Source organism: Onychostruthus taczanowskii, unplaced genomic scaffold, assembly GCF_017590055.1.
Source record: "Onychostruthus taczanowskii isolate IOZ18803 unplaced genomic scaffold, ASM1759005v1 scaffold6, whole genome shotgun sequence".
NCBI lineage: Eukaryota > Metazoa > Chordata > Aves > Passeriformes > Passeridae > Onychostruthus > Onychostruthus taczanowskii.
Genome location: NW_024503679.1, coordinates 11816419 through 11840325, shown reverse-complemented (window position 1 = coordinate 11840325; position 23907 = coordinate 11816419). Strand labels below are relative to the sequence as shown.

At 42.1% G+C, this 23907-nt stretch overlaps 1 protein-coding gene across 1 annotated transcript in view; it reads left to right on the top strand.

The window, feature by feature from the left end:
* AGBL1 (AGBL carboxypeptidase 1) overlaps window positions 1-23907 on the top strand; it is a 267851-nt gene that overhangs the window by 82224 nt on the left and 161720 nt on the right. Inside the window, exon 18 of the mRNA XM_041418903.1 lies at window positions 20555-20735. Coding sequence (XP_041274837.1) covers window positions 20555-20735 — 181 coding nt within the window. The remainder of the gene's footprint in view (window positions 1-20554; window positions 20736-23907) is intronic.

Genomic DNA, 23907 nt, shown 5'->3' with positions numbered 1-23907 from the left:
ATCAGATAAAGAGGCACAGGGTGGATGAGGAGTACTGGGAAGGCAGCAGGATCAGCCTGGTAAGAGTGCAGTGGGAAGGAGTTATTTTGTATTGGAAGTGCTCATGGAGAGTGAGGGCATGGCATCCTCTGTGTCTGCTGTGCTTTACTTCCCTTCCTCAACTCCTTCAGATTGCTCTTGTCAGGCTTTTGATTAATGTGGTTCTAGGATGGTTAAATTTGTCTGAATTAAATTTATTAATGTGCACCTTGTTAATAGGAAACACAAGCCATGCTGAAGGGAAGAAAAATGGGCTACTTCTCTCCTTCATTATGCCTTGTTTGTGTAAGGCTTTGATATTCACTTTAGGCTCCTTTCTCCTTCCATTCTTTATATCTGCCCTTTATATGATGGTGGTGTACTGAATAATTTTTATTAAATGTTCAGTTCTGAAATTGATACGAAGACAGAAAGAAGTGAGCTGGGAGATCTTTGGCTTCCCGTGCTTTTACTCTTATTCATGCAACCACTCAGTTACAATCTGCACAACCTCAACTGAAACTTGGTCCATGTCTGTAGGTACCTGGGCTGGTCAGTGGTCCCTGCTGGGCTTTGCAGCTCCATGGGCTTGAACAAATAGAGACTGAGAGGGTCTATTTTGGTTGTTGTGGTTGCTTTTTAACTTTAAACTTGCCCTTCCTGCCATCAGATGGAGAAGACTCGCCAACCAGCTAGTACAGATATATTTAATACCCATGCTAAGTGCAATATCCTCCATGGTCTTGTGGTAAAGGTAAAATCATTCTGACTTTATTTCTGGCTATGTTAGGTCTGCCTGATGACAGTTAAAGGGACTTGTGAAGGGAGAGCAATTCCCTACATCTTTCAGAGCATTCTCAAATGAATGCAGAAACAAAAAAATTCCAAATCTTGATGCCACCTCCTTCCTTGATGAATTAATAGGTGTTTGCAGAGCTCTGATTTTCTTGTTTGCCATGTACACAGAGCCCAGTGAAGGCAGTGCTAGCAGCATGTATGTGTACTCAGTAATAGTTTGCAAACTCTTAATTCACAGTATTATTTATGCATGTGTGCACTGTGTAACTCCACTAAACTCCCTGGCAGACAGCTGAGTAGACCCTGCAAGCAATACTGTTGTGACAGAGCAAATGGACAGATTAACTTTTCAGAGAAGTGTAAGGAAAATATCTAAACACTGACACACAGGCAATGATAAAATTGTCTTTTTGTTAAGAAATAAAGGACATTGATGTGTTGCTAATGTTAACAGAGTGGTGGAATTTAAATGAACAAAAGCAAAATGATTGGTCAGAAGAGAACAGTGTGAACTCTACACTGCCATGTGAGTGTCTTTCAGGAGGCGTTTCCTGGCTGTACTCTGAGCTGGGGTGGATTTGCTCTCACCTTTAGTTGGAGAAGGGAAGAGGCAGGGCACCTCTGAGATGTGATGTAGTGTAGGTGCCATTCTGGTTAGTGCTAACACAGAGTAATGACTCAAACAGTCCCAAAGGAATTGCACTACTCTCTTCATGGCTGGTTGTACTGTTGTCACCCCCATTAATAATAGTGGTTGTTCAGTGTGTTGTGTATTCCAGAGTCAACACACCTAATGAGTATTCTTTTAGCCTTGGGTAGCATTATAGATCTGAATTTTGTGGTTTAAAGTTAACCTAAATTGTCCCAGATAATTAGCAGCAGAGGTGAGGGAAATTAAACAAAAATGACACTAGCAAATGCATTTACATCTGTAATATCTGTCACTTTGAGCTGCTCTACTGTCATCATATGTCCTCTTTATGCATGGCTGAGGAAACCATTATGAATACTGTCAAAAAAAAGATAATGATACCTGCTTATCTTAAATGTAGTCTCCTGAGGATTTGAAGCACATTTTTTGTCTTGGCATGTTTCTGAAGAAGGATAGAGTAACATTTTTGGGATAGATATGGTAGGATTCTCATAGCATTGAATCTGCAGATGCTCCTGGAGCTGGAATGAGGGATAAAGTGAGACTAATGAGGTGTCTTTACCTGGTCTCATCTTAAGCCTACAGAATAAAAAAGACACTGTTGCTGGGAAAACTATTCTAACATTTCTCAATTTGCTTGTATAAGCTATTTAGATGGTTGTTTTGCAACTTTGATCTTTTCCTAGGAAAAAACAAGCCCTTTACCTTTAAATATAAATTGCAGCAAAGAGCAATTCCTGAGCAAAGAACAGGAGAGGATGTGAATTGCAGGGGCCACTTATGCAGGATACTGGGAAATAATGATCATGTGGAAAATGTACACAGTTTAATTAAGCACATTGATTAAATCAATATGACTCAAACAGCTTAGTGCTCCAATCAGCTTAATCTCATTAAATGTAATTCAGGCCTCAATAATTGATTAATAATGCATTATAGTTTATGAATTATTGACTCAGAGTTATTATAACTGTGCCTGCTCCCTGTGTGGCAACCAGTGTTGCATGTTAATTATGAAAGGCTCAAGCTCTCTTGAATAACTTTTTCCAACCTGCAGATGACACATCTCCTCTTGAAACAGGGATCAAATTAGTTCAACACCTTATTGGAGTCAGTCCGCCCCAAAGGAAGCTGCACTCCTTAAAGGAAGCTCTCATCTAGTAATGTTGAAATAAGGAGGTAGAATGACCTGCTTTGATTGGTAATGATGTTTTCAGCAGGCAGAAGGGCTGCCTGTAGCAATTCATCTGGAGTGCTAACCTGGCATTGTGCTGGATGGAAGGAGCTCACACCAGCAAACACATCTGCTCTTCAGTTACTGCGTGTGATCCTCCCTCCAGCACCGTGCAAACAGCACAGCCACTTGCTGATGGACCCTCAGGTCACACGTGTCTGCCAAATGGGAACCAATCCACCTCCCCAGAGCTGTCTGCCTGCTGACTGGGTTCTGTGGGAAGGTCTGATAGGGTTTTATAATGACAACTCCACAGTGCTAATGTCATACAAGAAGAAAGAGCCATTGCTGGTGTTGATGATAATCTCAGGAGAGAAACAAAGAATTGAAGAAAGCCCCTGTTCCTTGGGGGGGGGTCCCCCATTAGATGGCATTTCCACTGAATGGGAACAGAAGTTGTTATCTCTGACAGACTGTTTTTGTAGCTTTCTAGGTACTTAATGTGGACCAAATTGCAATCTTACGCAGAAAGCGTCCACCAGCATTACATTTCCTTCAAGAATTCCATTTACAGACCTGTTCTGCTTTTTCCTTTCATCAGTTCTCTATCTCTTCTCTTTATTTGTGATTATAGTTAAAAGTGAACAGATTTTGCTGTGTATAGAAATTGATTGAGATGATTATGGAACACTGGAGAAAAAACATTTTTTTCTTTACCCTTGAATCTGCAATAATGAGGTTTGTGTCTTTGTATTCTTTTGATTTGAAGATTTTCTCCCAATTTGCAGGGCTGCCAGGCAGAGGTGCTGATTTCTCTCTCACTTTGTACCACACACTTTGTTTTTGGTGACAGGAAGAGTCAGCTGTTGTGAAAACTGTTATCCTGTTTTAATGCAGCAGTGAAGAAAGGCTGAATAAAATTGTCGTGTGTTCTACAGTGCTAAATAATTACAGAATGGAGACTGGTTTTTTTTTGGAGACTTGAATAGACAGTTTCTCAAGCTTCTGAAGCCAAAGCAAAGCTGTCCAGTTATGCAACACTGATGGTCTGTGCTGAAATTTTTTCAAGATTGTCTTTCAATTTCAAACATCTCTTCTACTTTTTCCTTCTGATATCCCAGTCACAACAGCATTGGCAGCTCCTTGCAAAAAGAGCAGACAAATTTCTGCAAAACTGTGCTCCTGTTTGAGTTCTCCAGCTTGCTGCCATAAAGATGGAAGCTGGTTGAATGGAATGTGAAATTTGTGAGGCAGACACATGGTTGTCTGCAGGCTGAGGCCAGTATTTTTCATGATGTATCAAATGCTCTTTGAATCCCAATGTTTGGTGGAGCCGATGCTGCCAGCACAGCTTTGACACTGTGGTCAGCCTTCTCTGAGCTTGGCAAAATACATATTAATATATTAAATTCCAGTAGTCAAGGCAGCAAGGAATGGACAGAAAACACTGAACAAGGATGCTGAAACTGGACTTTGAAGCATAGAGAATCACAGTGTTTTTAGCAAAGAGAGACAGTAAATACTAGGGTAATCTCTCATTCTGTCCCACCCTCTGCCTAACGCAGCATGGTGGCAGAATAAGCACCTTAAATGAGATTATTTGTAGTGTTCTTCATTCAGCTGCCATGTTCTGCATTTTTTTAAATTTTCTTCTGAAATTTGGATATTTTTTCTAAGCTGCCCTCTGATTAGGGGATAGAGCAGAAAATTCTGTAGCACTTTTTCCAGCATTTGTTCAGCTGTCTTTCCTTCTTTGATTTAGAACAGACTTATTTCTGCCCCAAGAGACTTATAACCTTTGCATGTCCTTTCTAGAGAAGAAATTATCTGATTAAAGCCAGAACTTTCTAGAACATAAGTTATTGATAAGTTATCTTGATTGGTATGGACTTGGGCTAGAACATCAGGAGTTGGACTTGATGATCCTTGTGGGTCCCTTCCAACCCAAGATATTCTGTGATTGTCTCAGTAGAGATTAAGGCTGGCAATGCTCCAGACTCCAGAACATAACAGCCTTTTCTGACGCACTAATGAATTAAACATCTTGAAAATCTAAATTAGCATATCTTAGTCATAATTATTTTATTTCTTGATTGGTTTGTCAAGTGCCTCAGAAGGGTCTTCTCACAGGAATGTGGTTCTACTTGCATTTTTGCTACAAGGCATTGAAAGTTATCAATGAAACTGAAAATGGTTTGGTTGTATGTGTTTCTTATATTGCTTTGGAAATTTGTAGGCAGCTGCTTGGAATATGCCTGTCTTACAACACCCCAGAACCAGTTCTCATTGCAGTGGACCTGCAAGCTTCTATATGAGTGCTAGGCTGCCCAAACTCATGACTTAACAGAAGGGCAAAAAAATAATCTTTCCCTTAGGTGGAAACAGTTTGTGAGAAGCCTGCAGGTGTTGTGTTTCCAATGGCCAATCAAAGTATTGAAATACAGCCCAGCAGAGCCCCCAGGCAGCTCTTTCTCCCTCAAATGGTGAACAAGCATTAAACTGCTACTGGGTTTCTATCATCAGCTTCAAATTAGTGTGGCAAAACCCCCCCAAATCAGCGTGTTTCTGTGAGTGGCACATTTCCCATGCCAGGCCATAAATTGTAGTCCTGTGGGGAATGTGCTAAAAGGTCACTGTGGTACTGTGTAAGTCAGCCAGAGAAGCTTTTGAATTGAGAAGTCTCTCCTTAATGTGGCAGAGATGGGCTGTGAGAGGGAGGAAATAATTTTAGGGTCAGACTGTCACTGGAGATCGCTCCTATTAATATTCCATGTGCTTACCAAGGTGTGAAGAGTCAATGCCTGTACCTCAAGGAAAAAGCCAAGGTCAGGAAGGGGTTCCTTCATCTGGCCATAATATTGCCCAGTTGGTTATGTGTCATATTACACAGGGTGGCTGTTTTTCACACCTCAGAAGGTCTGGGGCACCTGCTGATGTACAAAGTGGGTTCTCTTGAAGGTGGCTGGGTTTGGACACCTGTGTGAAAGCAGGTGTTTCTGGTCAGTAGTGCTGAAGGTGTGGATAGTGGTGCAGTCTGTGAATCACTCTTGCTCCTTGAATTAAAAGTCAGTAAGAAGTTGCTCAGGTTCAAGCCTTCTGTAAGGTAAGAAATTGTCTTTTCCTAACAGTAGAAATGTGGCCAGTTGTTCTCCTTTCTGTTTGGTTGTACCTCCTCATTGATAACTGCTAGGCAAGCTGTGCTCAGAGATTTGGGAGCAGGACAGCTGGCAGGTTGGCCTTGTGGAAGAGTAATCTGTGGCTGGAAATCCCAGGGGGTGTAGCACATATACCAGCTGCTGTCAGACCCACACAACCACTCCTGCCATCTCAGAGAGCAGTTTTTGTTTCTGGTTCAATATTTTTTCCTTTTCTGTTCCAGAAAAGCTGTGCTGATACACAGATTGAGGTAGATACACATTGCTTTCTGATGCCTGACGATCTTGTGGGAACAAACTATTTTGGATGGCAAGATTGGGCAGAGTTGGCAAAAAGCAGGGTCTGCCACTCCTCTAGCAAACCATTGCTTTTAGTTTGGGAGCTCAGCTCAGGGACAGTTTGTCAAGTTTTGCACAGTTTGTGTTAAAGAGCTGCTAGGCTGTGCCAGAACCCAGAGTGTGTCCTGCTAACAGGGAGCTCTGCTACTCTGAGGTAGAGTTTTGATGCTCCTGTGACTCCTGAATTTCTCACTCTAACAATAGGCTTCAGCTTCACAGGCAAACCCTTCCTCAACACCCAGAACTAACAGACTGTTGGGAAACAGTGTGGGTGGTGTTATAACTTTCATGTTGCTTTCACCTTTATCCTTCTAAACTGGGAATTTTCTTGGTCCTTTTAAATCTTGGCTGGCTGATTTGGAGACATTGCCTACTGTGTCTGACTTGAAAATAGAAAAGTCATTCAGCTGATACCTCAAGGCTTTGAAAACTTTCTGGAAAACAACAATCTAATTTCTGGATTTAATGTTCCAAGCTATGCATTTTTGTCTGATAAAGGCTGACCTAGCTACTCATGCATTAGGAATGCCTGGAGTTGTTTGGATTGTATGGAACAGCTTTAGTGCATGTTTGCCAGAGCTGCAAGCAGATAGTTTGTTCAGCTACTCTGCCCACATCTATGCGAAGGGGCTCCACACTTTTGTGAAATGTAGCAAACACTATTTCTATGTGCTGATCTTAATCAAATGCTGTTTCTATGTGCTGATTTTAATATTAATCTATCCAAGAGCATTACTGAGTGAGGAGGCATATTTGCAATACATGGTACACATTTGTTTTTCTCCTGGTTTTGTATCTGGAATTCTGAACACCTGCTATTTCTAATTCCCACCTGTAAGTTGATTTTGCTGGGAGGGTCTATGCGGATTTCTGCCTGACCTGTTTAACTGAGTTTAATTTCTGTAATTGGAGAATGAGATCCATTCCTGTGTGACTGATACAGCCAATCTTATCCCAGTAAAATAAGCCAGCAATATGTTGAAAGTAGTAGTTTGCAGATGCCACAGGCTGCTACCACTTGTTGCCTATAACTGACAGATTCTAGAAACAAGTATTTGTGATTAATGGGCTGCAATTATACAGAAATACTGAAATGAAATGGGACTAAAAATACCCCATAATGATTTTTAAAAGGCCATTCTGTTAATGAGAGGATTTGTCCATCTCTACATCAAAAAGAAACTTGTTAGCTCTCTGAGCTTGCCCACCTGTTTCTAATGCAGAAATAGAAATAAAAACCAAGTGGGGACAGCTGCTCTGCTCAGACTGCAAATGTGCTGATAAGATCAACGAGCTGACGAGTGACATGGTAGATACTGCAAAGTGCACCAGTGTTCCCAGACAGCTAAACTTGGACTTCTGTATCATTTCAGAGCACTTATTATGTGGCTGTAACACTTGGAAAATGATATCTATTAAATCACCAATGCGCTTAGAATTTAATTTTCTCTATCAGTTGTAATTGTTGTCCGGGGGGGGGGGGGGGGGGAAGAAAGTTATTTTCCTTGCCATTTGGCAATTCTTTTTATAAGCTCTTACTCTTTTTTTTCCCCCCTTGAATTTGTTTAACAAACTCTTTTGAAATTATTTCTAGCTTAGCCTGGGTGCTTTGAAATAAAGAGGTTAAATTAAATATGTTGAAATTTCTATTAAAACATGATGTGGGCAGAGGTGACTAATAAATGAAGTCAGAATGGGGTTGGAGATATGTCTTGGCCCACAGAGGAAGGATTTGTGGACAACTTAGGGACTTTCATTTTTTTAAGAACCAGAGAGACCTACTACAACACTCTATTTTATTTCCTCATTCTTCCCTTACCACTTTCATATCATCTTTTGCTTTTTCCCTAGTCTGAAAACATGAATTGATAGTCATGGATAAAGGAATACCATAGCAGTCTCTGAAAACATGAATTGATAGTCATGGATAAAGGAATACCATAGCAGTCTGCAAATGTCTATGTGCTTGATAATTTTGGGAAGGATGGGTGGGTTCCAGAATGAAAATGACAGCTGATCTTGATATAGGACAAATAACATGACTGAGAGAGGGCTTTACTGATTATGTCTAAGTGCACAACTCAATTCATTTTCATAGCTAATGAAAAGAGGAGGAAGTGATTTGAAGTAATGGATTATATAGAAAATCACTTCTAGGGTGAATGTGGATGGCACAGAATTCTTTGACTGGAGCTTGGGAAACAGGTGTTGAGCTTCCAGCTCTGATTGATTTGTATTTCATCCTTGGGCAACTTGATTTTTCTGTAAATCCTTACCTTCATAACTTGGAACACACTTGAAACATGTAATCTTCAGTCTATGAAGTGCTTCCAGAGAAGATGAGTGAGGTGGAATTCATTATCACTGGCATCAGAGTGACTTTGACAGGTCTCCCAGAGGATGTTTTTGTCCCATGGTGAGCACCTAACAGAAGGCTGTAACTAGTGATTGAAGGAGAGATGAAGAAAACAGGTAGATGGATGGGAGGGCAGAAAGTCCTTAAATTCCTCACTAATCAGGCTGTGCCTGCTGGAAATAAAAATGCAGAGATGCTTTTATTGTAAAAATGAGGCTGTAGTGGATCACACGGAAGAAACTATCTCTGGCTTCATTTTTTTTCCTTTGTGCTTGCTGTGATGGGGAATTTCTGAAAAATTTTCTGAAAAAAATCTTATTTTTTTCTTTAAGTCCTTCCTACCTCGGTAGCCACATGCAAAAGGTGCAGCCAGAGCTGGGGTCATTCCTCTCCTGTCCTGAGCAGCAGTGGACAGTGCAGGCTGTAACAAGATTAGTGTCTCTAGTGCCTCGTCAGCTTTGTTACATCGCAGTGCTGCAGGTCACCCTCACAACTTGGGAATTGTTATTGTGTGCAGTAGGGAAGTGCATTTAGCAGAGCAGGCGTTGAAGGCCGTTTTTAAGCTCAGTCCTGTAAATCCTGGCCTCTGGCAGCCCAAGCTGTTTAGCTGTGTTTTATGAATCAGGTCATATCGTGTCTGCTACAGCTTCCAGATGCCAAGCTCCTTCTGTGACAGTCCTGTCAAGCATTTTGAAAGGGCACAAAAACAACAGCTAGAGGGTCACCATGAGGCACAACTCAACTCGTGGGAATTGTGCTTCAAAAAGAGCTACTGGCCAGGGGCTGAAAGAGTAAGCAAGAGACAGATGAAGGGCTCTGGGCTTGTCAAGGGCTGTGGTGTCCCCGATATCCCTATTCTCCCCATTTTTAGCCATTGCTAACTATTGAATGAGCAATAAGCTTGTAGTGAGGTGCTTACAGTCTGTGCTGGCAAAGGTGATGGGCCTGCCAGCCATGGAGAATGCCTGTCAGTAGACTTGAAACAGCTCATCACTGATGGCTTGCTCCTTAATTTCATATCTTAGATCATACCCTTTAAATCACAACACTCCCAGGATCCTCCTTCTAGCTTATCAAAAGTCTCTCCCGCCAGCTGGGCCATCACCTGCCATGCAGACACCATGACCTTGTTTTCCAGCCTATCAAAATGTAATATGAAATTAGGCTCAGCCCCAATAAAATTGCTGTTTGCACAACGGTAGTGCTCCCCATGAAGCCATATAACCTGCCTCAAATGTAATTTAATTGGCAGAAATCAAATAAAATATATCAAATTAAAACACACAGGTAATGCAAACCCTAAAATGGATTTGGGTTATAAACAAGCAGTGAGATTGAATGGTTGGTTTCTTCACCCATGAGAGAAGCACCCTAAGTAATACAGAGGAAAGAAATAACTCAAGGAGATCCTTTTATTTTGAGAGTTGATGGCAGTGTTAGGTGGCAGGGGAAGGTTATTTTTTGATGTAAGGCGTTTTTCATTAGCTGCATATTCTTGCAGTTAGAAAACATCAGTTAGAAGTCTCTTCATATTTTGAAAACAAGGTATTAACATCAGAAGCTTTGTTAGATACAGCAAGAAGATAAATCATCTTTGCAATGCCAGCTATTAGCCTGTCATGACCATGATTTACAGGGATTTTCTTCTATATAAATAAGTGTTTCTTTTAAAAGCACTCAGAGTTTACAGAGCAGGAGATGAAGTGGCTGTGAACACTCTGGAATATAATGGTTTTGATATGAGTGTTTCTTATGGCACGTTGAGAGAGGAGCTCATGCTGTGGGTTGTGCAGGCTGTATCGAGTGAATGAGCTATAAATGGAAGGATTCTGGGGCAGGGTCAGCTGGAAAAGTTCAAAGTTCTGCTGTGGAATTGTTGGGGTGAAAGTGCGGGAAAGCACTGGCACTGAGGAAACATCACAGTTATCAGCTTTATGAAGTCAGTCTGTGCACTACACATCAGAAATTCAAACTGATTAGAAGCTAGCAATTGTGCTGTTAAATTATTTGTCTGAAAGAACCTTCTGGAAAATGCGTTTGAAATAAATTTAATATCACTTATGAAACTATGAAGAACTAAAAGCTCCCCTCTATGAAAACTCCCACTTTTGCAGTGATACATGGAGTGCTGAGGAAGGACATCTCATGTTCCACTTCTGTTTCTTCTGGGGCTGCCAGGACTGCTCTGCAGCCTGACTCCTTTATTCATGAGAATCTTTTTCTATGCTTTGTAGCAACTTGTGGGGATAAAAATTATCTTTTTCTTCACCCTAATCTCCCTATCATCTTATTTCATCAAACAGACGACTCTTCCTCACTTGACACTCTGGTCCTGCAGTGATTGATGCAGGAAGACATCATCCATTAGACATCATTTTGCTGGCATCTGAAGGGAAGATCTTACTGACTGCTTAGTGTGTCTTTCCACAGACTGAAATTTCTGCATGTTATCTGCTTTATGCAGTGGCAAATTTTGTTCCACCTAGTTTTGTCAAGTACTCTGGTACTTGTGCTATGTGAGGCTGATTCCTTCTTCATCTTTAGGATATCTCAATAGTAGGACTGCTTGGAAAAAAATACATTATGAACTTGGTTGGGAACTTCAGGGCTCATCTCTGCTGCTTCTCCTGGAAAACTTATGTTCTGCTCGTGGTCTGTCACACAACACATCATGCAGTCTAAGGGATGGAACATGGTGCTGCTTATGTCATGATACAAGATCTTGGGGCCAGCATGAGTTTTGCTCTGTTGATGTTCTGACTGAAAGACCTTTTATGTTTACCCCTTATTTGTGTTCTTTTGCTCACGTATTTGGGGAGTTCATCTAAGACCTTGCCATGAAGACAAGATTCATTATTCAAAATTTGGACACTGTTTAACCTCATTGATCTCTTGTTTGTGGAAAGCAAGAATTTCCTTTGGGATCAGCTCTGGGCAGTGTAGTTTCAAGATTTAGGATAGACTTAGACAGCAATAATGCAGAAGTCAATTTAGTGATGCCACAAATGTGGTCAACATGGAGAAGGTCCTTTACTCTGAAGCTGTTGACATAGTGAAATAATGGAAGGTTTTTTGTAGACTTTTTGTTTATTTCTTCCTTCCTCTGGGTTTTTTTTTATATGTAAGGAAACATACAATTTAAAATTCTTATAGTTTGCTTGGTCCAGGAAAAATACAGAATAATATTATTTTTAAGAAACATTCCCTGCTTGACTGATTCTGGGGCAATGAGCGATAAATATCAAATCAAGTGAAGACCAAAATTTAATTGTTACCATCAGAGGCAATCTGTGATGCTTTTTATCTTAACAAAATTGATATTTTATCACTTTGACAATGAGAGGCTCTGATTGTACTTTCTTTTAATATATTTTACTACTTTCAAGTCATTCCCTGAGGAAGACTTCAAGTCAGGGAGAGATGGATCTCTGTCACTTAAAAGCACAACACATATTTAAGAATAAACATTGCTTTATGCTGTAGGTGGTAATAGGTGGGTTTTAAAGAAGTACTGCATAAAGAGTAAAGAGCATTTTTAGAATAAACTATAGACTTTGTCTTCTGTAGAGCAGAACAGCTTTAAGTACTACACAACTTAAACTTATGTTAAACTGTTAAACTTGGCTGTTATTCCCAGCAGTGAAAGAAACACTGACGGGTGCTCTGTTTCTCATGCACAATTTAGGGCTCACAGGCAAGTTCTAAGTTCATCTCAGAGTGGACAAAATATTGAGATCTTCACCCAATTTTTCACCATTTCTTTCATGCCTGGATTTCCCAGAAGGAGAAATTAGCAAAACTTGGGCTTCTTAACTGGATCCATTGAAGTTAGCAAAGAAAACAAATTCCTGTTGGGTTATTTCTGTCCCCAGCCACTGCAGGATTGTTGTGTACAAAATGACTTCTCGTGCTCTGGGCAATGTGGTTTTAATGTTAACTTCCACCTCTCCACAGGCGAGACTTTTTAGTGTAACTCTCTGATATTCAGTCTAAATGTTCCTTTGTGGAGTTTCATGCCATTAACCCCGGATTCACCCGTGTTTGGCACTCTGAGCAATTCCTCTTGCACTGAGCCTGCTCTGGGAGCCATGGCAGTGAAGGGCAGGGGTGTTGTGCTGGGGGTGAAGGCTGTGTCCCCCACAGGCAGGAGATGGGGACTGAGGCATTACTCACTCTGTGTGAAAGCCATTTATTCCTGGAGTGTGTTCTGGGGGCATCCCCTCTGCCAGCACCTCCTGCTCCGGACTGTCCATCTGCTGCCCTTAATTTCCAAACAGAAGATATTAGTGCCATCCACAGAGCAGGGGATGTGGCCAGAGGGCAGTTCATGACTCAGAGTTCACAGCTCAGTGATGCTCTGCCCTGTAGGTGCAAAGGCAGCTTGATCCCTTTAGGGGTCAGACACTCAGAAGCCTCTCTGGCAGGGGATCTAACCAGAAAGTGTTGAAATGTGCCTTGCAAATGAGAAAGATGAGCTGTGAGTGAGCAGTGGGTATGTAGAATGAAATGTAAAAGCAAGGGGTGAAAAAATTGCTGGTTCGGAGCTGAAGCCTTGTTAAATTCCTGTCTGTCCTATTTGGGCAAATTCTTTCTAAAGTATCCTATGTCACCAAAATCCCATTAAACTGTCACATAAATTATCAGGGTTTCCTTTTTCCATCACTGTGGATTACCCAGGGAGATATTTTTATGACAATGGAAGCTTTTTCAGTCTGCTCCTCCTGCCTGATTTCATTTCAGATGAAATCCTTCTCTCGGAAAAGAGCCCATGGATTTTATAGCTCCATGGATCTCTGCACTCGGCCTGTTACAGCAGCTGTCCTTCAGGTCTCTGTGTACTCATCTCCTGCCTTCACCTTCTTTTAGGCGTGGGACAGTTCAGGGTAACGTTCTAGTTCTTCTCTCAGTTCAGCTTTTTTGTCTTTGTGCAAAAACCCCAGAAGGAGAAAGTCACATATATGCCTAACTTGAAAATACTGTTTTTTACTGCTTGCCAGGTCTCAGAAGCCTTGCATCTCTGCAAGACAGTCTACATTTCTCCCATGCTGACTGAAAAACACGTGGATTGATGGCCTGGCCATGGCAATACGAAATACTTGAGTATCTGAAATTGCCTGCTGCCACAGAACAAATTAAAGCCATAATGTGTGTGTTATAGAAGCAGGGGGTGATAGATCCTTGCCTGCCTTCTGACAGATAATCTGGAGCTCCCTACATCAGCTACCTAGATCATGTGTTGGAGCTGATCTTAGTGGTTGCTGCTCACACCTTTCAAGGCATACATAAGCAGAAGCTGAGAAATGGTAATCTTAAGGGTAATAGAGAGGCTTTGGAAGATTATTACTGATGAGAGAAATCCCAGAAATTATATTACTCCAGTTTTGAAGTAGCAAGACTGTCACTAAATGAGCAGGTAAGACAGAATTTTCCATAAATAGTTCTGTTCTGTATGTGGCAAGAAGCTCTAATGATATCAAAATATGATGATGAAATATTTCTGATATTTCTGATTAGCCACTAATTAGCAGCGAATGGTTAACATGGCTTAACATGGCTTACATTAAGTAGTAAGCAGACACCTTGCATCAAAGAGAACACAGGAGGTGGCAGGGCTGCCTTGTGGACTGGAATAGTGATTCCAGCAGCCCTCAGAACAGAGAACTAGTTCCAGAGGGAATAAGGGGCAAGTTTCAAAAGGAGCTGCTATGACTTATGTGGCTACAGGCCTCTGCTGGCACTGCTTTGGGTACTGTAGAGGAGGCACAGGATTTATGAACAAGGACCCATCAGGAGGGAGGGCCAACATTCAGGCACAGCAGTGAGGGCAGTCAGGTCGCCACAAGTTGTCTTAGCTGATAGTAACTTGTGTTTCTTTTTATGCAGCCTAGTCCCAGTGGGCAGTGAGGACAGATGATTGCAATCTTTTTACAGCAGCCTTTTGCAATTTAAAGGTTATTTCTCCTTCCTCTCTGTCCACATTTTCTTTCCGTGTCTGAAACCCATTTTGTCCAATTTTTCAGCCTAAGACTTCTAAACATTTGATGATTTTCAATGATCTCTTCAATTTTCATCAATTTTTTAAACCTGTGGTGGGCAGCAGTGGGCACAGCACTGCAACTATTTGGTTTTTCTCACTGGGTTGAGCAGAGGGAAGTAAGAGAGTGTTCCTTGCTTCAGCTGTGACGTTGCCTGGTGTGGGTCCCAGGAGAGCTGCCATTTTTGCAACTGCTTTGCATTATTATCTCATCTGCTGTAATTTCCTGATCCTTCTTGGATCAGGGTACTTTTTCCTAGCCAGCTGTCTCCCCATCTTGGTTTCATGCCCTGGGAATGTGGCTGAGGGGAGCAGTGGTGGATGACAGCAGTGAGCACAGGTGAGGGAGCTGCACCCAGGCAGAGGAATTCCTCTGCTAGCCCTGGGAGGAGGTAAATGCAGGTAACTTGCTTGACAGCAGCTTAATAAGGTACTTGCATGGTTTCAGTTTTGAAGTCTGATGATATTTGAGCAGCTCAGAGGGTGTGCAGAGTGACACTGGATATGCCAGTGAATGCTGAGTGGGTGTACCCAGGACTGGAGGGGGCAGTGGTTGGAAATTTCTGCTGGACTAATGCAGGTGCACACACTTGGGATGGGGATGTTCCTTTTAATCTGAGGCAATTTGCAAAGGGTTACAGGAGGCTTTCCATGGGTGTAAGTGTTGAAAATAAGGTGCAGTTGTTCCCCAGCTTGCCCCAAGAGGAATGCTTCAATTTGAACTGGAATTAGTTTGTGTGGGTTTCCTTTGCCTTCAGTCATACTGAAGATCCTGCTACATAATGATGGTGGTTCCTGCTGTTTAAGAGCTTAGTATTTTGGAAACTTCCCCAAAACAGCCTTGACAACTTGCTTACCAATTTCCTGGAGTTCAAACCCAGCGGTAGTAGCAGGTCAAGCTGAACTGAGGCTGAGCAGTCTGTACCCATATTCAGCTCCCTGATCATCTCTGATTCAGAGGTGAATAAATTCATAAAACATGTACACAAAAGAAGGTTGCCAAGCAACTTGGAGGCTGAAACTCCCACATCAAGCTATGAAGGTAGGGAACAGGCAGCTGAGATTATTTCTCATGTTCATTTCTTTGCCATAGGTAATAGAAATAATACATATAATACAGAAATATTTAAGAAAGGAATGGCTCACTGATATTTCTGGAAAACAACAGCTGATCCTGCTAGACTGTGTTTTGCCTCTGTATTAAGATGTATCTGCTTTTGGAGCATCCAGCCAAAACCAGGCACAGCAAGGAGACAGCAATCTGGGACAGGGGGAGATGGGCAAGGAAGAATTATTCTGTCTTAAGGCAACTGAAAGTCTGACAACTGGTGGAAAAGTTTTAGGAGGGGAGAAAAGTATCTGATACAGATTCTGCCTCAGATCAGGCTCATTGTTTTCTGTGATCTCAGTATTTGATGTTTTTTACAAATATACTTTAATATATTCATTGTGCATCACTCCATATCCCCTCTTCTCTCTGGCTTTGCATAACTCTGCAGCCTTGGGCATGTCAGAAGGATCCAGGGCATGAAGCAGCTGTGACATGCATGGGAGAGCTATGTGATGGTCCTCTTGTTTACCCATTATTTACTCACAGAACAGCCTGTAGTGGGAACAGCTAATTAAGTTGGAAGGAAAAGTTTTACTTTCTTGGTTTTTCTCTACTATATCCTGGGGTAAACTTGGCCCTTTGATCTGTGTAATGCTCGTGGTAGGCATGCTGTACATAAAGCAGAAAAAGAAGCCTCTGTCTTAATGGCCCTGGGCTTGTGCAAAGGAAAGAGAGGTATGCAGAGGCACAGCCAGAAAGTTCCAGCCCAAGATCCAGACCTAGACTGAATTTTTCACATGCTGTGTACATAATTCCCTTTTACTCCTTAAAAACATCCTAGCCCTGCATTATTTCAATGCCCTGTCCCTTTACAAATGGCACGGCTCAAACCTCATCTTGAAATAATTTAGAGCAGCAGCCCAGGTCAGGGCATCTGGAACTGCTTTTCATTTCCTTTCTGTGCTCCCCTTGATGAGGGACACTGCTGTGTTAATGGGGTTTTGTTCTTTTCTTTCAGGCTTCTCTTTCCCCAGTTGATGTCACGATTAGTGACATCAAAGCCACCTCTTAGTGAACCTTGGTGATGACATGACTAGAGGAGGACCCTTAGAGGCAGGAGATTAAGCAGCAAGTTAGCACAACTGGAAGAACAAAGCTCTCATTTTCTTTCATATATACACAATCAAAAATGAGTGAAGAGAAGGAGAGATGGGAATTAGGTGGTGCATTAGTAAAATTATCATTCAAAGGTTCTTTGCTCGAAGTTTTGCAAGAGGAATCAGTGGTTCTTTAATCTCCCACCTTGGGTATTGTTGATGCCATGTTATATTCTGGGCATGTTGAAATGTAACACAGTGTAAGGAGACATGATCTGTTGGATAAGGCTTTATGTAGCAGGAAAAGGCTCCTCTATTTTCCCTTTTTGTTATTTACATTCCCAGAGAAGGTTATGTGTCATGTGGGCTTTGCAGAGATAAATGGCTAACCTGAGCTTTCAGGCAGCTTCCTCAGAACCTGGAATGGAGCTGCCTAAGTGTTGGCCTGAGGAGTCTCAAGACTTAAGCTCAGTTCTGGTCCTGGGAAGAGGTATATGAGAGAACCTGAGGTTGTGGGTCCTTAACACAGGTTTAGCACGGCATGGGAAATTGTACCATGGAGCTCTGAAAGAGCAGAGAGAGAAGGGCAGCTGGGCACCAGTAAGTTGTACTGGGTGGTACTGAGCTGTTATGGGGGTGCTGGAAGTCAGGAATGAAGGGAATTGGCTGAACTGAGTGCAGAGATCTCCACTGGGGTTGCCAGTTGAGTGTGGAGCATGGCTGGCCAGTGCTCTGTCTACTCCTTTCAGAGCTCTGTTAATAGCAGTTAGCACAGTAATTCCAAAGTAACTGGATATGCTGTAAACCATAGGTTTGGGCCGCTCCTGCTGTTTTCCAGGTGTTTCAAGAGTAGCAAGTTTTATGGCCATGTCATCAGCTCTTTGCTCTATTTGCTGCTTCATTAGTTTTCGTGCTGGGAGCGCTCTGGGGGAGCAGCATTTGGAGGTGGGATTTGGCTGTGATGGCCCCTGTGAAGGGAACAGACAGTTAACAAGCTCTGTGGTTTCCTTGCTTATACAAACCTCCCTTACGACTCTCCTGTGGGTGGGATGTCAGAGCTGAGGATGTGCTTGGCAGGAGGGGATCTTTCAAAGGAAACTTTCACTGGAATAGAGAGATTTCCTTGGCTGGACCTGCAAGCAATGGAGCCCTCCCGTTGTCATCCACAGGAGAACAGTGTAGGTGATCTCTGGTCTCTTTCCCTTCCCTCATGTTTCCTAGGGTTTAAGATCTGGAGACTCCAGGAGCTTTTCCAACACTGAGTCTGAGTAAGACAAGCTTGTCTTTGATGAGCCTTGAGAGAAACAGCAGAAGTCAGATCTCTGCCAGCCCCATGCTATTGCAATTAGCAGAATTATGGCAAATTGTCCTGGGTTTCTGACATGAGAAAGCAGTTGCTTGGAGGTTTATTTTATTTTTCTTATTCTGACTGAGGAATGAACCTCTCAATTAAGATGCTGCTCTCTGTATCAATATCCAGAAGGGGTAAGAGTTGTTAAAGCTGTATTCATCAATTGCAAAAGAGAGCACATTTTATTTTGCTCTGTGCTATTTACAGCTGTTGTCCATTAGAAGTCCTCAGGAGCCTCATTCCCAGCTATAACTGCACAGCCCCATAAGTTTGGCTCAGCAATGAGCCTGCAAAACAGCACTAAATCACGGTGATGGGAGAAAGGAGAAAATGTTTGGAAATGGCAAAATGCAGCTGATGTCTTTGTGAAATCTGGCTTTTGTTTGTTGCTATTATAAGGCATTACTAAGGTAGATGGTAATGCACGATTATCTGGAGAAGAATAGAACTAGTGTCTTCTAATTTGGGGGGAAAAATCAGAATGGCTGGTTCTGCAGGAGCTAAAGGAGTCTTTGGCAATCCTTAAGTACCTAAGTGCATGTTGATGAAAATGTACCAACCCCCCAGTATGGTGAGGTGTAAGAATGACAAAAGCCTAATATGTGGTGTTGAGGAACAGAGTCCCAGTTGCTTTACTGGACCAGAACATGATTGCTCTGTATGAGCTCTTTGAGCTGGGAGGGCTGTTCACTCTTCTAGTGCCCACCAACTGTTTAATAAGGAAGTGTGGATGTGGGATTATTCCTAAATCCGAGTGTGTCCCTATATGATGTAACTAAATTGTGCTGTACAGTATATACTGGGCAGAACTATGCAGAATATACAGGTAAGGAGAGAAATTAATGCTTATTCCTTGTTTGAATGTGAAATGAGAATTTTCACCTGTATTCCCAGCTCTGATACAGCCTTTTCTTGGTCAGACAAGCAGCTAAACATCCTTTATTACCATCTGTATTTTTGGGGATGGTGTTCCACCTCCCTGTTTTACTATGATGGATTAATGATTTGTAACACATTTGGAAACTGATGGATGCCTTTGGGAGATAAAGACAAAAGCGTGTAAGGTGCTAATTCAGCATTTGTTTACAAGGGCACTCAGCTGATGCCTTTGGTTTTGCATTCCGTCCTGTTGCCTCTCCCAGTCCTGCCAGCTGGGGCCCTTCAGTTCATGAAGGGAACAGAGCCTGAGCTCTGATGTGTCCTGATGGAGCAGGACAAACCTGCCCTGGCATGGCTGTGATGCCCTGAGAGATAAAGCTTTCCACTGAATAAATCTGTCAGCTTGACTTGTGATAGTGAATGCCCACAAAAGGATCATTTTAACACAGATAATTGCTTTCTCCTTTCCTTTTATTTTCTGTGCCTGGCAGGTGTCTCCTTCTGCCTTCTCCTGTTTCCTTGGCCCATCCCTGAAGTGTGCTCAGCACAGATGGGATCTTCAAAGAATCTGCTGTCAAACTTGGTCTTTTCTAAGCATATGTATGCTGAGAGTTTTTGGAGGCTTGTACCCAGACCAAATGTGTTTAGTGGCTTTTTCACAGGAACAGCAAATAACATATCTGATAACAAGGAAACTTTTGCTGTTAAGTTGCAAGTCTGTTTTGAAATAGGTTCAGTAGAGATTATCAATGAACTGTTCAGTAAAAATTTGATGTATTCTTGGGGTTTTTTTTAAAAGGCAACCCCCCCAAATCCCCTGCCCTACTCAAATTGCCACAGCTTATGTTCCATGCATGGAAGCAGTGCTGAAAACAGATGAACTCTTCTGGTTGCAACTTCTGATAATCAGCCTTTCTAATTTGAGTGAGCCATCTATATTATATGAAACTGAAGAAGTCTTTCCACCAAAAGCAACAGCTTGCCTTAGCTAACATGTGCATTGTTATTTCTAGCTTTTGTTGTATTGTTATGCAATAATGGTTAGTTTTGTGTACTCAACCCCCATAGCTCTGGTGAACATATTAGTGCATTTTCTTTAATTATATCAGTTTAGTTCAATTAATTATGATTTTGACCTTACAGCACAAATTATTTCCAGAGATCAGGCAGCTTGCATGTCCTTGGAGCCCCTTACGAGTGGGAAAATCTGCTTAGATATTTAGAAAGTTCTGAATTGTCAATGGTGAAATACTGAAAGTGGAGCAGGACCTTAGACAATTAAATAACTTGCTGCCTTTTAAACCTTAATGAAATTTGATGGGATCAAACTTTCAATAGTTGCTAGAAAGTACGGTAAAGCTGTTTGAAGGCAGTAACCTGCACCTGCAGAATGCTTTCTAGTGATAGATGTAAATACCTAGAAGTTATCACAGACTAAAAAGGGAAATTAGCTCGGTGCTGGTTCTGAGGACCAAATCTGTGATCAGTTTATAAACAGCATCTTGAGAAAATATCTGGAATATCTAGGGATGTATTTTCCTTAGAATGCATTTTAGATTGCTATCTAAATTCAAAAGGAATAAAATCCACTTGCAAAGACCTTGTTCAAAGAAAAGCCCTGTTTAGTCTGGGGGTGTTTTTGCTTTGCAGGCAGCCGTCCTTACGTGTTCCTCACAGCCCGTGTTCACCCTGGGGAGAGCAATGCCAGCTGGGTGATGAAGGGCACCCTGGAGTTCCTGGTGAGCAGCGATCCCATTGCTGAGCTCCTGAGGAAATGTTTCATCTTCAAGATTGTGCCCATGCTTAATCCTGATGGAGTCATCAATGGCAAGTGAGTTGTGATGCGTGCTTATCCTGGGGTTTGTCTGTGCTCCCAGCAGTTCCCATCCTCAGTGTTTGTTCTGGCAGAATTCCCTTTGCCCTGTGTTTTTATTCATCCTGTTATCAGTCCTATAGGGAAAATGTGAATCTGAGACATGGCCTGGTGTGCTGTCCTGCACTTGTCAGGTGCATGTGGTTCTGCACTGTCTGTGTCCAGAAGATCTCTCAGTTCCCTGGAAGGAATGTTAGTGGTGCTAGAGAAACAGGGTCTTTACTGGCAAATGGAGGTTTATCCATTCTGCTAAAGCAGCAGGGCAGAATACAGCTGCAAAGCAGATATGCTTGGGGAAAAACTGGCTGTAATTAATGCTTTGTATTACCTGGCAGGGGAGGATGAATAAGGATTTCTTAAAATTTTACAGAAATATTTCTGTATAGTGAACCTTCCTCCTTCTCCCACCTTCTTTTCAATCTTCCTTCCCACATGCTTCCTAAGAGATACTGAATCTGATCTTGGAAAAATATTGATTCCTTTTTGCATTCTTTACCTTATACACTCCCTATCCACACACACTAACTTCCCTCTCCCTGTACATGACTGGAAAAGGTACAACTCTGCTCCTAATATTTAGAGCTGAAATAAATATTGTTGTGTGAAACCTTGAAGAGGGCACTAAGCTAAGGTAGGCTTGTTCTTTGCTGGAAAACAAATCTCCTCCTCCCTGCAGACAGTGGGATTTGTTCACTTTGGGTGTTTGTGGAGTGGCAGTGAGTTAATAACTGTTGGTCCTGCCCAATGCAAGGGCAGGACATCATGACCACATCCCACCAGTGGCTGCTGTCTTGACCTATTAATGGGGTCTTGTAGAGTTTGCAACAACTGTGTCCCTTGGCTTATTGCAGAGGAGCACACAACAAATGTCAAAGCTGAAAGATGGGCTTAAATAAGCACTGGAACACAGCAAAGTGTAGAGGAAGAACATTTATTAAGCTACAGTCCCACGCCTGCTTTGGGGTTAGGCTGTGATTATTGAGGGTTATGGGAACAAAAAAGCAAATCCTGAGCAACAACTGAATTGAGCTGGGTTTCAAACTCACTTGAGTTTGGGGTGAGTGGCTCACCAGGGAGCACCTTGGGCTTTTCTGAAAGGCTCTAGTCTGTGAAGTCACAGATTTTGGGCTGCTGTGCTCCCAAGAGCCTGGGTCTGTCAGAAGTCTGGGAGCACTGTTCAGAATAGCTGGGTACTGCCCCAGGGTACTTGAAGCCTCTGCTGGCACCAAATGCTTTCTTGATCCTCTCAGACAGAAGAAACAGGAAAAACAATTGTGGCTTTTCCCCCTTATATTTTTCCTCTCACTACACTTAGTTAAATTTTCCATCAGATGCAGGACTGGAGGGAATGGCTGACCTTTTCCTCCAGCTGTCAGGAACCAGTGCAGCAGAGAAGGGACCTTTAGGAGGGAGACTGTGGCTCTTGGTGACACCTGAATGAAGGGTATGTGTCACACAGGAGGTGTGTTTTGTGCTCAGTGCTGCAGATGAAACTGAACTGTAGTTAAATTTGGTGATGAAGAAGAGTTTACTAATCTTAAATGGATAGGACCAGGAGAACAGGGACTTGGCCGCGTCTCCTTTATTGATCATGAGGCGTGCAGAGGGGAATAAACAATTCCTTTATGCTTTAAATTAAATATATCTCTCTTATGAATCCTCCCATGGATTCTCTCTCCTCCCATATTTTTCTTGTTTCTTTATATGTATGTTTTTTGGTAGCTGTGGCTCCTCCTATAGTAAAAAAAAAATATTTTTGTTCTATGGCTCAGGCATACTGGTAGCATGTAAGAGTGTGTGTGAATGTGTAAAAGCTTGTGGGAATGTGTAAGAGTTGGCATCTTCTTCCTCTTCCTTTACCTGATTTAAATGATTCCTTTTTATTTTCATCTGCTTCCCTTTTCTCATTCTTCCCTCCTGTTGAATCAAGGAGGCTTTTCATTGAAAAGAACTTGATGAATTTTGCAAAATAATGAACCAATGAGTGGAGATGGGAGTTGGTGGGTCTCTTTTAGATGAAGGAAATTTATTGGAAGCCACATGATTTCTTCAAAGGCGTGGGGTAACCATAGTAGCAGCTAGGTAGAGGAATTCCTGGTTGTTCTTTTGGAATATAGCCATGGACTATTCTTCATCTGTTTTAAAAACATCCTATTCTCTCCTGCACCTGCCCTCCCCCAGCACAGGCTGAGTAAGCTTTGCATCTCCAAGGAAAGGCAGGTGAGGTGCTGGGTTTTCTGTCTCTCCCTTGATGCTCCCTCCCCTTTAATTTACTCTCTCTGTTCCTTGTTTACACAGGGGCTTTGTTCATTACCTCCTCAAGCCTATCAGAGAAAAGCTTCAGTTGTTTGACTATTACTGACATAAAGAGAGAGAAATGCCCCCTAAAATCCCTCCTAGAACAGTTTTCCTCTGCACAGTCTCAAAAAGTACAAAGGAAAAAAGGAGTGTGCTCCCACTTAACCTTTGGAACCTGGTGCCTTCTGTTTGGAAGGATGACCTTAGGAGGAGGAGAAGCACATAAGACACTATTTGTATAAATGACCTTTTTTTCTCCTGTATTAATGCTTACTCTCCTGAATGGACACATTGTGTTCTCTGGGCAATAAGAGGTAGAAAGGATCAGGGATAGGGAAAAAAGCTAATGGCTGGTCTAAGGAGTCAGTTTATGATGCAGAACTGCATCCTTAAGGACTAAATCTTGAGGTGATGTCACACAAAGCTGTACAGCTGCAGGCATCCCTCCTTCTCTTTATTGCTTCTCTGTGGTCAGAGGGTTGAAGGAGAAGTTTAGTTCTAAATTAGTGCCATGCACTCTGCAAACACACTCCAAATGCTCTCTCCAGACTGGTTAATCTATGATGTGTTTGTTTCTCTAAGGACAGAGCAGAGATGTGAGAAGGCTGGGGAAGGAGTAGTTTTGAATTAATGGAATTTCTCTCTGGGAGAGAGGTGCTACAGGAGTCATGTGCTGCTCTTTGACAGATGTTCTCTGAGCCCATCCCTGTGTTTTCTTCAGAAGTTCTACACCTAAATTGTTACCACCTTGCCAAAAGTAGTTGGGTAGGCATATGTGGAAGGCATACTTGGGAAAAAAGAGCATTTTGTAAATTGTGAAAGACTCAACCCT